The sequence below is a fragment of the Notechis scutatus genome, chromosome 4 (assembly GCF_049901735.1).
Source record: "Notechis scutatus isolate UNSWTSFEM ecotype Mainland chromosome 4, rNotScu1.2, whole genome shotgun sequence".
NCBI classification, from domain to species: Eukaryota; Metazoa; Chordata; class Lepidosauria; order Squamata; family Elapidae; genus Notechis; species Notechis scutatus.
In genome coordinates this window covers 74,171,616-74,185,926 of record NC_142012.1, presented here as the reverse complement: position 1 = coordinate 74,185,926, position 14,311 = coordinate 74,171,616, and the positions used below count along the sequence as shown (strand labels likewise).

General features: G+C 49.6%; 1 protein-coding gene and 1 long non-coding RNA gene across 2 annotated transcripts in view; one reads left to right on the top strand and one right to left on the bottom strand.

Moving 5' to 3' along the window:
- The window catches only part of LOC148130787 (uncharacterized), a 40,524-nt gene extending 33,670 nt beyond the window's left edge, over nt 1–6,854 (top strand). Inside the window, exon 2 of the long non-coding RNA XR_015749310.1 lies at nt 6,592–6,854. This is a non-coding gene — a long non-coding RNA (uncharacterized LOC148130787). The remainder of the gene's footprint in view (nt 1–6,591) is intronic.
- Nucleotides 1–14,311, bottom strand: part of CCDC6 (coiled-coil domain containing 6) — a 42,390-nt gene that overhangs the window by 9,044 nt on the left and 19,035 nt on the right. Inside the window, exons 3-5 of the mRNA XM_026674229.2 lie at nt 8,534–8,662; nt 1,530–1,633; nt 334–494 (exon numbers count right to left, since the gene is read on the bottom strand). Of these exons, the coding sequence (XP_026530014.2) occupies nt 334–494; nt 1,530–1,633; nt 8,534–8,662 (394 nt within the window). The remainder of the gene's footprint in view (nt 1–333; nt 495–1,529; nt 1,634–8,533; nt 8,663–14,311) is intronic.

The following is a 14,311-nucleotide window of genomic DNA, read 5'->3' as shown; positions in this document are numbered from 1 at the left end:
TAATAAAGGGGAATTTTTATAGCTCAAGGCTGGAGTCCTTGGTGCTCTCTTAGTTGGAAACTCCTTGTTGTTTCCTTGCACACATTTCATTACCTACACTAGATAACATCAGCACTGATAAAGTTACTGAGTTTGGGTGATGAAATGCCTGCAAGAAAACAAACAAACTCAGAGAGCACCTAGGAACACGTAGGCTGCAGTAGCGACTGTCTGCTACCTAAAAAAACCCAGCATTCTGCTTCTGAACTTGGCCTGGAAATCCCCCCTTCTGGATCAGGAATAGTTTTACATGACGCAGGAGGCAGCGCAGCCAGATAAGAAACTGGGACTTACGTTGTAGCTGTGCTGCTCGGAGCTGTTTCTTTAACCTCTCTACCTCGTTCTTCAGAAACCTGATATGCCGCATCATATTTTCTGGAGAGTCTATTTCCATGGATATGTCCCTTGGCGATGGAGGAGCAGACACGGGCTGGTCCAGTTTCTCCTGGAGAATTCTGAAATTAAAAAAAAAAGAAGAAGAAGAAGAAGAAGTTTATATGGGCACTTTTGGCTTGGTTTCTTCGGAACGTATGAACAGAAATCAAGGTGATCTGAAATGGGAAATTTTCTCTTTTGGATAAAGAGCGTGAATTGTGCCGAAGAAATCAAAGTAGGAATTGTGGAGAAAGCAATTATCTGCCACACCTCTGGAATGTGGGCAACCCCTTGTTCACATGCCTGGGGGTCAACAAACCCCCATGAAGAGGGTGGGAAGAGTCAGGGCTGAGGTCAAGCCTGCTGGCTCCAGATTTCTGATTAACAGGCCGGGCAAGTGGTCATCTTACTCCACGTCCAGGGAGGGAAGGAGGCAAGGATTCCCACCCAGAGTTCCCCAAGTGTGAGGTCCATTTTTGCTCCCTTCTCTCTTTGAACAAGATCGCCCTCCGTCTCGGAAGGAAGATTCATGGCACCACTTTAATTTTTTTACATGTTTAGAAAATTAAAAAAAAAATGGTTGGGAGAACAAAGGATCCCAGTGAGGTCTATCTTTTCATTACCTAGCACCCACATCCATGTGTTTGTGGGTCCTTCAAGTTCTGCTGCTTCTGTGAAGTTTTCTGAAGGCCGTGAAAGGTTGTTTCTGACAAAAATCGGGATTCGGCACAGAGATGTACAAATAGCAGTAGCTAATATTTAACGTAGGGATCCCCAAACTTGGCAACTTTAAGACTTGTGGACTTCAACTCCCAGAATTGCTGGGAGCTGAAGTCCACAAATCTTAAAGTTGCCAAGTTTGGAGACCTCTGAGTTAATGCATAAAGCAAAGTCTATTAACAGGACAGAAAAGATCCTTTCTAGTGAACCAGTCTTAAATGCCATGTTATATTACTCTCTGGCCTTGCAACATGACATAGTTGGCTGTTCTCTTCTTGCCTGTTTCTTTTATTGCCCCTTGAAATAGCTGCATTTCAGGGAGAAGCTGTCAAATCTGCCCCTCCCCCTCTCCCGAAATGGAGTGAATGGTTGGGAGGAGCAAAGGAGAAAACCACCTTTTTTCGGCTTCAAGTTTGTCCATCCTCTTCCAGAGACGGTTCACGAGGGCTTCCTGCTCCTGTTCAAGTGTGTTTTCCAGGTCAATCTTCTCACGTCTTAGCTAGGAGGCAAAGCGGGGTTGGTTAACGGGCGTCCCCTTTTCCTAAGTTTGAGCTAGACCACAGCTTAACTCGGCACCAATTCAAGGACACTCAAAAGCTGCATTCACATTGCCATCCTTTCTTACAAAAAAATATCTTTTGCTTGCACAAGCTGAAATAAAATTCTGTTGATCCAGAAACTTGGAAACAGGAAAAAAAACCTGTTTAATGAAATATTGCTTTTCTTTCCGTTTATTTAGAGCAAGGGTCGCCAACCTTTTGGACCTGAGGGACCACCAAAGTCATAATTTTAAATCCCGCGGACCAGAGACCCTGGGAAAATCCCCACAAAAAGTCTACAGGAAAATTCCCCACCCCGTTTTCCTACCATTCGATCATTCTTTATACCATCTCCAGCTCCATTCTGGGGGGAGTGGGGGGGGGGGAGAGACTTTTGGCTTCATGCAAGGAAAGCAGCAGAAGCAGCAGAACTCTTTCTTTCTTTCCCCCAAACTCCGCCAGAATGGCACAGGAGCAGGAGGCCTTGCAGGGTCCCAAAGACTCATTTCTGGCGGAGTTTCAGGGAGAGAAAGAAAGACTTTTGCTGCTTTCCTTGTGTGCAGCCAAAAGCAGAAGAAGAAAGAAGCAGAAAGAAGCAGCCCGGTGGCCAGATGAGGCGCATGGGGCAAGTTCCCCCCCTCTGCCCTTTCCCCCCTTCCCTCACTACCTCGTGTTGTTCACAATGCAAGTGACGCAACCCTTGTGTTCCCGCGGGCCATGTGGGCGGCCTTATGTTCCTGCGCAGCCTGGATTAATTGCTTTGGGGGTGACATTTCTCTGAGGATCACCAAAATTTTCTCATGGACCACCACCCAACGGTTGGCGACCACTGATTTAAGAGGAAAATAAGCGCACCTCCTGGTTTCTTTCTAATTCGTTTGTCCAGGTAAAAAGAAAGTTACTTTCCTGCCAGGTTCGATGGCCAGAGAGGCCAAGGTCGTGCCCCAGAGGTCACTTAGCAAGAGTATGGAACTGGCATGGCTGCTCCTCTCCCAGATGGGGTGGGGCAATTTGGGATTCCCAGTCTGGCCTGCAGCCTGAGATCTCCTGCTCATCTCCCACTCAGTTCTTAATCAGCTCCGATCCTGATTAGTCCCCCAGCTCAGCCAAGGTCAACCTGACCGCTGCCAGCCAACCAGGCTTCCTCTGTCTTGTTCTCCGATTATTCTTGCTTTGAGGAGTTCAAGGCAAGGCCAGCCCTCTTTTGATTCTCTTAGGAGGGAAGGTGTGCTAAGAGAAAGCAACCAGCTTCAAGTCACCCAGACAGTTCCACCACCAAGCGGGGAGGGATCCTGAACACGGAATTTAGAGGGTCCCAGCCTGACTCTGTAACAACAACACAGCGCTTGATGTCACCAAATCAGGCCGTTCTCATTCTGGGCAGTGGCGATTTTGGAAAGAGAGCGATGCTTCGTGCATCCCTTTGCGCCAAATTCCCTTTTCATGGCAATTTAAGTCTCACTTGGTTTACTAATCAAAATAATAAACTTGACTGGGTCCCCAAACTCAGTTGCAGCTTGTGGGTTCTGGGAGAGGCTACTGAAGCAAAAGATCTGAAAAATGCCCGCTCAAACATCCAGATTAGTGGCTTCTGGATTATCTCAGGTGACCCTGGGAGGGGGGAGAGATTAATCTTTTGGGGTTGACGAGTGGGCACTGCCCTCCAATGGTCGCTGTTCCAAGTGTTGGCCAGAGAATGACCTCCCTCATCTATTCCCACCACCCATCCTTCTTCTCTTACAGTCTCCTGGCACCTGTCCAACTGTTCTTCCAGCTTTTCACATAATGGCACATATTGTAGAGGTGTGATGACCCAGTGTGGGATACAAAAGCAACAAAGTCACAAAAACAGGGGAAGTCCCTTTAATCCCTTCAACTTGGCTTCAAAGGCCCAATTATCATTGACTGGGGAAAAAACTCCCCCACAAACAGTTGCGAAAAGGAAGAAGTGCTGTTCAAACTCAAAATACATATAAATTATAAACAGGAAAAAACAACACAAACCACACTGAAGCAATTACTGAGACAAGGCAGGATAAGGGCTTGAAGGCGTCCACAGATATCGAAATACACACACTGGGAAGGACGCCAGAACTCGGAACTGAAAGACTAGAATTATTTCATGCTTTGCTTCCAGCACTGGGCCATGCGCAGTTTGTCCTTTTAAACAGTCCTGACAACTGCAGCCCATGAAGGGGATCAGGGCCCTTTCCTCCCCCGTAGACCACGCCATTCACTCCTCCCTTATCCTCTCCTCTGAATGCCCAGCCGGCCTGTGCCCTTCCCCAGTTTCCTCCACAACCTCCGGAGCCACATTCCCACTCCCACTCCCTGTCAGCTGTTCCTCCTCTCCCTTGGAGTCACTTCAACAGGGGCATGACCCTATCTTTTTAATCTCTGTGAAAATCCTAAGAAGGAAGGTGAGCTAAGAGGCATCCCAATGTCCTGCTGGAAGAGCAGAAGGTCCTATTCCAGCTTGGAGCAATTCCCATTCCACTGGCAGGCTGGCTGGAGCTGTTCTTCAGGGCTGGCCTGGGTGCTTCTCTTCCTCTAACGGCACCCACTGCTCATGGGGGATTAATGGAAAGGAGGGGGCACTGGTCACCAGCCAAGATGGCGAGAAGAGGCAGAAGGTCACCTGGGGAAGGGGAGCAGCAGCAGCAGCACATCTTGGGAGAACAGCCTGGCCTCTTGGCATGGAAGGGGCACAGAATGATTGGTATATAGAGAAGCAAACAGGCCTGCTATCAATCTGGGGAAAGGGGTGCCCTCAAATTACCAACCCTTGATTCTTGGTTCAAATTGCACTCCAGGTGAAACTGGGCTTGCTCTTCCTCTTGTCCCCACTGCAGAGGAACTGAGCCAACTGCCCCACCAGCCAACCAACCACTCTCTGCCACGAGGCAGAGGAAGGGCTCCTTGGAGGGGAAAGGAGCATTTCTGTCAGAAAGAAATGGGATGAGCACCTGGGAGCACGATTGTTAACCTCTCTGAGTTGCGCTCTTGTTAAGAAAACTGAACCAACTAAATAGCCACACAAAGGAGTGAACAGGACACTTTCAATTTCAATGAGAAATTCACAACGTGCCCAGAACGTCCCCAGCAGCTGCAGTGCAACTCAAAAAAAAAAAAAAAAAAAACCTAAACAACCAATTCTAAATGGGTTAGATCAGCTACTGAAGCAGAGCTGGAGGGAAGAGATTTATTTCCTAGTAAGGATGTGGCAATCAAAGGAAGCCCTTTGCTCAAGGGCTTATAATAATATCTGGTGCTGAATTCAGGGACACAAGTAACCTTTCCACAAAGGCTGGGAAGCAGCAGAAGGTAACTTCTAATTCTCAGGACTGAGGAACACAACCGCTGTTTGGAGTCCAGAGTAACCACAATCCCTTTCTGCTCCCATGGAACGCGCTGGCCGAGGGAGTTCTCAGCTGAACAAAAGCCACCCACCCAGCATAACCACAGGGAATATTTCTGGTTTAATCAGGAGCCGAAGGCAGCATAACCCAGCACGGGCAGGGCTGCCGAGGAGTCTTCTCTGTGCACACACTTCCTTTTAGCACGAAGATAGAGCAGAGAGTATCTTACAGCAGATTTTTTTTTTGTTTTTAAGAGAAGAATCCAGTCAAACCCCCCCACCCCCCTTTCCACCAAATACCATTACTTTAGAAACTGATAGTGGAATCAAATGCAGGAATCAAACATTAAGACCAAAGAATCCACTAGTAATTTTAATAATGAGGCTATAAAGGGCTCTTAGAATATAAAAGCAAGAGGAATGAGGGAAAACTCTAGCAAGATGGTGAATAAAATACTGCAAGTCTCTTGCAATGTGAAGAAGTGGCAAGGGCCTCCTTGAGATCCTTTTCTTTCTATTGCAAAAGGCTTAACCGCAAAATCCATTTTTTTTAATCAGGAAGTTCTTTGGCTAGCTTGCTTATTCTTAATGCCAAGTATCTATCTGCATAAAATTCAGAAAACAGGTGTCACCCTTGGTAGGTAGACCAGAAAGGAAACATGACCAGGTGGAGCTAACTCTGTATTATGGTAAAGCTACGTGGACAGAACCTTGCAGGTCTGAAAATACCAATCTCCTGCCCTCTCCCTTACAGCCTGAAAAGCTTGGGAGGTTCTCTTTCTCCTTCTGTTATGCAGCTGCAGGCTATGCCCTCTTTGATCTAACTGTACCCTAGGGCAAGGGTCTCCAACCTTGTCCACTTTAAGACTTGTGGACTTCAACTCCCAGAATTCATCAGCCAGCTTTGCTTGTTGAAGTCCACAAGTCTTAAAGTGGACAAGGTTGGAGACCCCTGCCCTAGACAACAGTTTTTCATCCTCTCTCACGTACCATTGCAACACCTCACAAAACCATCAACAATCAACAACACAAGGTTTGACCTTGAATATAAAGTTATATTTGGCTGCTGGATTGATGGCAGATTCCCGCCCACTTTGCCCTCTGCCCGCCCACCCTTCTTTTATGACAATCATATAGCTGCATTGCCCCTTCTGCTCTTCTTCATTGTTTATTTCATTGCTTTATTACCCTACTCCTGCGCTGATCACACTCTTTTCCTTTCTTCCTTTTTATTGCTGTAAGCCCCCAGAGGAGCCTCCTGGCTAGATAGGGGGCAAATAAATTTAACAAATAAAGGAAGGCAAAATAAAGTGGCAGAACTGTCACCATAGAAGAGAAGGAAACACGGTTTTTAAATTTCAAGTGCATGTCACCAGTTAGCATATTTAAGGAGGCGTGTTAGGAATATAAGTCACCTAACAGGTATTTGGGTTAGAAATATATAAACCAGGATAAACATTTTAGTACTATATCTTTAAGGGAATACAAGAGCATGCAATTGGGTGTGGTTTCTCAAACGGCCATAAGATGGAGCCAGAAACCTGGGTTGTTTAGTCTTAGTCTCAGAAGAGAGTGTGCCTGAGTGAGTATTTCTGTTTCCTTCTGTTGGAAAGTATTGCCGTTGCTCCATTTCTTCTAATTGACTGATATTACTGGATTTAATGTAAGTCTGATACTGAACTGTTTTTGACACTGGACTTTGATATTTGGATTATCCCTGGATGAAAACTGACTGATTTTACCTGTGAATGACTTTTGGACTGCTTATTTTGGACTTTGCTTAAACCTTTCTGGAAGTAAAAACCTACATTTACTGTACAGTGTATCTGTGTGCTCTGTGTGTATTATTCAAACACTACTCTCAAATACGTCTCCCTGTATGCGCTCATTCTCCTAACGGGGAATTACCTCAACAAGGCGCAGGCCAAATCTGTCCTCCTATTTTATTACTAGGGAACAGGGAAAGCTATCACCTCAGCCCTACACTGAAGTCAGTAATAAGTTGCCAGAGGGCTGCAAAGAAGCCCATCTCCCCTCCCTTCCTTGTCTCTTTTTTTTATTATTAAATTTTTATTGAAAATTAGATTTTAAAAACATTTGAACGTGGTGATCTTTTGACATATATCAACATTTTACATTGTTATAATAGCAGAATGTCATCAAACAATATTAACACACACACACACACACGCATCTGTATACATATTTACATTATAAATCTTTGTATCCGTTTCTATCTTAGACATTTTGTTGCGGTATAAACTCTTTAGTTTCTATTTCACTATTTTTAACTTCCTTTCATATTCCTCCAATTATAGATTTCCCCCCCCCCCCATATTTCATAGAATTCTGCAGTATCTCGCTCCTTCAGTTCCAACGTTAAGCTATCTAACTCGGCGCAGTATAAAAATTTTTGTATTATTACATCATCGTTAGGTATTTCTTTTAATTTCCAGGTTTGGGCAATTGATAATCTTGCGGCTGTGATAATATGAATAATTAAGACATATATCTGCTTTTTTCAGATTCTCATTTGTTATTCCTTATATAAACATTTCTGGTGTATAATTTATTTTTAGGTTTAGCAATTCCTCTAACCATTGCCAAATTTTGCGCCAAAATTCTTGCATTTTCTTGCACTTCCACCACATATGGTAATAAGTGCTGCATTCTTTCAAGCATTTCCAACATATTGGAGATTGGGAGCTATACATTTTAGCTAATCTGGTGGGTGGGAGAAGCCATCTATAAAACATCTTGAACAGATTTTCCTTATAAGATGTGGTTAAGGCTTCCTTGTCTCTTAGTGCAGGGGTCCCCAACCACCGGGCCCCGGACCGGTACCGGTCCGTGGATCATTTTCTACCGGGCTGCCGGTTTGCTGGGTGCCGCCATCTTGTTTCGACGAGAAAGTGCTTCCGGGTGAGCTTTTTCTGGTTGGAAAGTGGCGTTTGGGTCCTGAAGGAATCCTCGCACCTTAGTTTCATTGAGGGGGGTGGGCGGCTTCAAACGAAGAGCCGTCCCGATGGCGGAGGAGATTAAGAAAGCACAAAAAAGCACAAAAAAGGTACAGAGGAGTTGAAGGTGGCGGGGAGAAGCGGGGGACGGCTGGCTGGCCGGTCGCTCGGCTCGCCTTGCCTTGTCATGCGTGCTGATGCCGGTACCGGGCCGTGGATCATTTTGTGATGCCGGTACCGGGCCGTGGCACAAAAAAGGTTGGGGGCCACTGTCTTAGTGGATCCTCAGGGGCTGCTTTCCCTCTGGACTTTTCCCTGGTCCTCCACTGAACCTCCCTCCACAGACCCAGCACCTTTCCTTCAACCTTCCCGTCCCGTCTCTTCCCAGGTGGGGGATCAACCCCCCCCAAAAAGGAATATTTCCTCTCCCCTAAAAGCTGGGCTGCAAACTGTGCTGGCCACCAGACACACACACACACACACACACACACACACACACACCATGCAAGCACTGCCGATGTCCCCCCCCAGCCTCTGGGACTTACCTGTTCCAAGGTGAGCTGTTTTGAAATGGTGTCATTTTCCAGTTTCTTAATTTTCTTCATCAACTTGTTGACCTGGAACTCTTGCTCCTGCTCCAGGTGCTGCTCCAGCTCTGCCTTCTCATGCTGCAGCTGAGACCAGGAGAGAAGTCCAAGCGCAGAGGGGTCAGTCTTGGGCAGCAAGTAAGCAAGCCAGCCAACTTTCATTGTACATAAGGGCATAAAATCTGGCCCTGGTCAAACCCAGATTGGAAGTGAAACACAGTATTAACGGGAAACATGAAGGGCGCGTAACGTATGAAGCAATTCCACCCAGAAAAGGCCTTTGTGGCTTTTGAAGGGGCAACTTCAGTACAGTAGGCCGTTTCTGTTGTGTTTTCTCTCTCACTCAGGAACAGGTATGTTTTCTACAGATAGGGACAAAATATAGCGATCTAGAGCAAATTGGATTTCTAGACGTTTCATGAGGGGATGAGACTCAAGGAGGTTTTAAAGAAAAGACTGGACAGCCCCTGGTCTGAAATAGTATAGGGCTGTGACGGCAAACCTATAGCAGAGACATTTGTGCGGGCACACGAGCCCCAGGCAAACTTACCTCACTGCACATGGGTGTGCCTCCCAGCTGATTTTCAGCCCGTTTGAGGCCTTTTTCAGCCTACCAGAGGCTTGAGGGAAGCCTCTGCAACCTTTGCAGGCCGAAAAAAAGGCCCGTTTCATCACTTCTTGAATTTCCGGAAACACCGTAAATGACAAAACGGGCCCATTTTTTGGCTTCCAAAGGCTGCAGAGGCTTCCCTCGAGCCTCTGGGAGGCCAAAAAAAGGCCTCAAACGGGCTGAAAATCAGCTGGGAGGCACAGTGCAGGTGGGGGGGATTGTGCGTGCATGCGCAGGGGGCATGGGGGGCCGCACGCATTGCCTTCTAGGTGCTGGCACACGCGCACGAACACCATTTTTGGCACAGGAGCCCAAAAAGGTTAGCCACCACTGGTATAGGGTCTCACGCTTAAGCAGGACTATATTTCCTTGATAAATACACCAACTCAGAACTGGCAGAGATCAAACAAGCCCTCCCTGCTTGTCAGAGCTGACTTCCTCCATGTGTGCAGAAGTCTGAACAAGTTCAGACAAAGACTGAATATTTCTGAGCGAGGGAAGCAAATGGGCGCTGGTTCTTACCTGATACGCCCCTTCTCGGCGAGCCGCGAGGAGCATCCAGAGACTGGGATGTGCTTCTGAGTCCTCTTCTTGCAGGCTGAGCTTTAGATGAGGAAACGCTCCGCCCCCTCACGTGGTATTGCGCAGCGTCTCCCCAGTTTTTTGCGATAACGAGAAGAGAGGTTATTAATTCTTTCTGATCTACTATTGGCTCCTTGGCTGAAGCAAGAGTCCCCACCAGACGGAGAAAATTAGGGTGGGGCTGGATGCTCCTCGCGGCTCGCCGAGAAGGGGCGTATCAGGTAAGAACCAACGCCCATTCTCCCTCGAGCCGCTCGGAGCATCCAGAGACTGGGACATACCAAAGCTGGGCTGTCCTACGGGTGGGACTCCGTCTGGCCCGAAGGCCCCTCCGGATCACTGATGACCCTCTGTAAGACCCGTCGGCCAAAAGAGGCCTCCGCTGAGGCGTACGTATCTATTTTATAATGTCTGATAAACGGGGACGGAGAGGTCCAGGTGGCTGCCCGACAAATGTCAGCGATGGGGGCTTGCGTGGCCCAGGCCGCCGAGGTGGCTGCACTTCTGGTGGAATGGGCGGTTATTCCACCCGGAGCGGGCAGGGAATGGGAAAGGTAGCACCTCGCAATGGTGGCCCTGATCCAGCGACTGATGGTGGAAGGAGAAACCTTAAGCCCCAGTGACCTGGGTTGAAAGGATAGGAAGAGGGATTCCGACTTTCTCATGGATTGAGTGCGGTTAATATATATACGCAAGGCCCTTCTAACATCTAGGGAGTGCCAGAGGACGCCCCTGCCCCTGGAGGGCCTAGGCCAAAAATTTGGTAGAACCAGTTCCTGTGACCTATGGAAGGGAGAGTTGACTTTGGGTAGGAAGGTGGGGTCGGGACGAAGGACCACTCGGTCTGCATGGAACGCGCATAGATCGCTCCTGACTGACAGAGCTGCTAATTCCGAAACTCGACGAGCAGAAGTAATAGCTACTAGAAAAACTACCTTAAAGGTGAGAAACTGAAGGGATTAATCCCTCAAAGACTCGAACGGGGAACGAGTAAGAGAAACGAGGACCCTGTTGAGGTCCCATGTGGGAACCTGTGAACAGTGGGAGGGCACAGGTTGGTGGCGCCCTAAGGAAAGATCTAATTCGGGGTGATGAGAAAGGGAACCGTAGTTATCACAGGAGACCACGGTTGAGAGGGCAGAAAATTGTAGTCTCAGGGTGTTAGGTGCGAGCCCCTTGCGAAGGCCTTCCTGAAGAATTCTAGGATCTGAGCCACAGAGGGAGAGAGGGGATCAATCTGAGACCCGCTACACCACTTGCAGAACCCCTTCCAAGTGGCATCATAAATTCGTGTAGTGGAAGGTCGCCTGGCGGCCAAAATAGTGTCGATGACTTGACTGAGGGCTTCTCACTAGTCAGGCGGATCCGCTCAACCTCCAGACGGCTAACTGGAGCCATTGAGGCTCCGGATGCAGAAGGGGCCCCTGAGAGAGGGAGACCCAGTCCGGGGGGATCCTCCATGGGGGCGTTACCGACAAAAAGCGGAGGTCCGCAAACCACGGTTGCCTGGGCCAATAGGGAGCCACCAGGAGAAGGTCTGCTCTCTCCTGTATGAGTTTCTGTATGACTCTGGGAACTAACGGGAACGGAGGGAAGGCATATAGGAGCCCTGGGGGCCATGGGCAACGCATGGCGTTGTGATTCTCCGACCGGTGAGACGGATACCGGGAGAAGAACCGTGGAAGCTGAGTGTTGGACGGGGAGGCGAAAGGGTCCACCACCGGAAGGCCGAATATTCTGGACGCTTCCTCGAATAGGGATGGATGGAGACGCCATTCTGCCTGGTCCACCGTGGCCCTGCTCAGCCAGTCCGCCTGAGTATTGTCTACTCCGGAGATGTGTTCGGCTTTTAGAGATAGGAGGTTGGATTCTGCCCAGCGGCAAAGGCGCTCGGCTTCCCTCATTAGCTGGATGGACTGGGTGCCCCCTTGCCTGTTGATATGGGCCTTGGCCGTGACGTTGTCCGTGAGAACGAGAACGTGATGTTTGCGGATCTGAGGAAAAACTGCACAGGGCCAGATGGACAGCGTGAAGCTCTAGCCAATTGATGCTGCACCTCTGCTCGGTCGGCGACCATTTGCCCTGTGCCGAGAGCGAGTCGAGATGAGCGCCCCAACCGGACAGGCTTGCGTCCGTAGTGACGGAGAGTCATTGAGGTTCCGCGAAGAGGTGGCCTCTGTTGATGGTGGGATTGGTCCACCAGAGAAGAAACGTGAGGACCCTTGGAGGGACCCTGATTCTGGCCTTCGAGTAGCTTCTTCCGGATCGTTGGAACGGGAGCAGGAACCACTGGAGGGATCTACTGTGTAGACGGGTCCAGGGAATAATAGAGATGGGTGACACCATTTTGCCCAACAATTCAGAGAGGTCCAGCAAGGCCACCCTCCTTGAACGCCTGCTCTGTTTGACCAGGGCTTGAATGCTAAGGAACCTCTCCGGAGAGAGGAAAACTCTTTGAGAAACAGAATAAATTATGGCACCCAAGAGGTTGATTCGGGTGGAAGGGGTAAGTTGGCTCTTTGCCAATTGACTAGAAACCCGTGTGCCCGTAAGGCGGAGAGGGTGACCCTGGTATCCCTGACTGCCTGGGATTTGGACGGGGATAGAATAAGGATAACGTCCAAGTAGCAGTGGAGGCGGACGGGAACGCTCCTGAGATAAGCCGCCAGGGCCGCCGGGACCTTGGTGAAGGTCCGGGGGGCCGAGGCCAGTCCAAAGGGAAGGACCACGTATTGATAATGAAGGCTATTATGACAGAACCTGAGGAATTTGTAATGGGAGGGCCTGATTGGAATATGGAGGAATGACTCCGAAAGATCTATGGAAGATAACCAGTCTCCCCGCCTGGTGCCTAAAAGAATTGATTGCAAGGAGTGCATATTGAACCTACGCTGGATAAGGTGACGGTTGAGCCGTTTCAAGTCCAGGATGACTCTCCAACTCCCAGAGGGTTTGGGCACCCCAAAGAGATGGGAGTAAAAGCCCTTTTCTCTCTGATTCGGAGGGACAGGTTGAATGGCCTGAATGTCAAGAAGATGATGGATGGCTGCATCCATTGGTGCACGTTTGGAGGGATCCCTTGAGGAGGGGGGATGGGATGAAATAATCAGGGGGGGGCGGACCTGAACTCCAGGGCGAGACCAAACCTGATTGTGTCCCTAACCCATGCATCGGATGTGGATATGTCCCATTGGGCAGCGAAGTGGCTGAGGCGGCCGCCAATGGGGAGGGAGGAAGAGGCTCCACCTTCTGCGGTAGGGCCTTCCTCCCGATCCCCGAAAGGGTCTCTTGTAGCTGCCACCGCGTCTGGTCCTGTCGCCCGGGACCGTGCGGTCCTGGGATCGGAAGGAAGGGGGTCTAGGGTATCTGGGCGGGAAGGGGGGTAGATACTTTCTCTTACTGCGGCCCTCGACCAACAGTGGTTCCAAGCTGGGCCAAACAGTTTATCTCCCTTAATGGGAGCAGTGGCCAGCTTGACCTTATTCTTTACGTCCGTCTGCCAGTGTTTGAGCCAGCATGCGGCGAGCCGTGACGTGCGATGTGATGGCCCTGGAAGAGAATTTTACCGACTGGTAAGTGGCGTCAGCCGAGAACTCGGCTGCAGCCACTAACTTCGCTATGTCCTGGTGTGCTCTGAGATTGGAAGCGGGACGTGTTCCTTGAGCTGACGTAGCCACCGGATAGAGGACCTTGTGAAAAGGGAAGCGGCCATAGCTGATTTAATGGCCCAGGCGTCATATAGGTGGGCCCTGCGCAGCGCCAACTCGGCCCGCATGTCATCAGGTTTCGAGGCCTCTAGGGCCTCACAAGGGGTAGAGGAGAAAACCAGACCCACAATGGGGTCATCAACTTCCGGAATGTTCAGAAGGCTAGATAGTGCCGAATCGAGATTAAAGAATCTCTTGTCTTGGCTAGAGGGTGTAGGAGGGGTCCCTGTGGAGGTGAGTTGCTTCGCTACCAGATCCACGAAGATGGAAGGGGAAGGGATGACCTCAGCTTCCACCACTGGTTGGGTGAAAATGGAGTCCTCCGGGCCCTCTGGGACGGGGGAAGGTTTGCAGGGGACTGGGGAAGAAGGCCAGAGACATACTTGGCCTTAAGGAGGAGGGACTTGAACATGTGCGGCTTGAACAGCCCCCCAAAAGTGGGTTGGTCGGGGGAAGTGCCCTCGTCCTCCGACATCTCCCCCTCCATGATGTCAGCCTCTAAGAGGGTTTCACTGTAGCGGGAGGATCCCATCTGGGAGTCCTCTTCCTCTTCCCTGAAATCCCCAAAGTCCCCTTCCTCCTCCACCTGGGCCCCAACCGGAGGAGGGCTGTCCCTCTGAGAGAGTACCTGATCAACCGGGGGGCCCGGTTGTGGAAGGGATCTGATGGATAAAGAGTCGTGCTCGGAGGCTCATGGAGAGAAGCCTGATCTGGTCATGTGTTGTAGTCCCTCTGCAATGCTCTGGCGGATGGCTGATTCCATCCAAGCCCTGATGTGAGGCGGAACCTCGGAGGTAGAGGGTTCGTCCTGGCGCAGACCAGCAGCAGTGGGTGTAA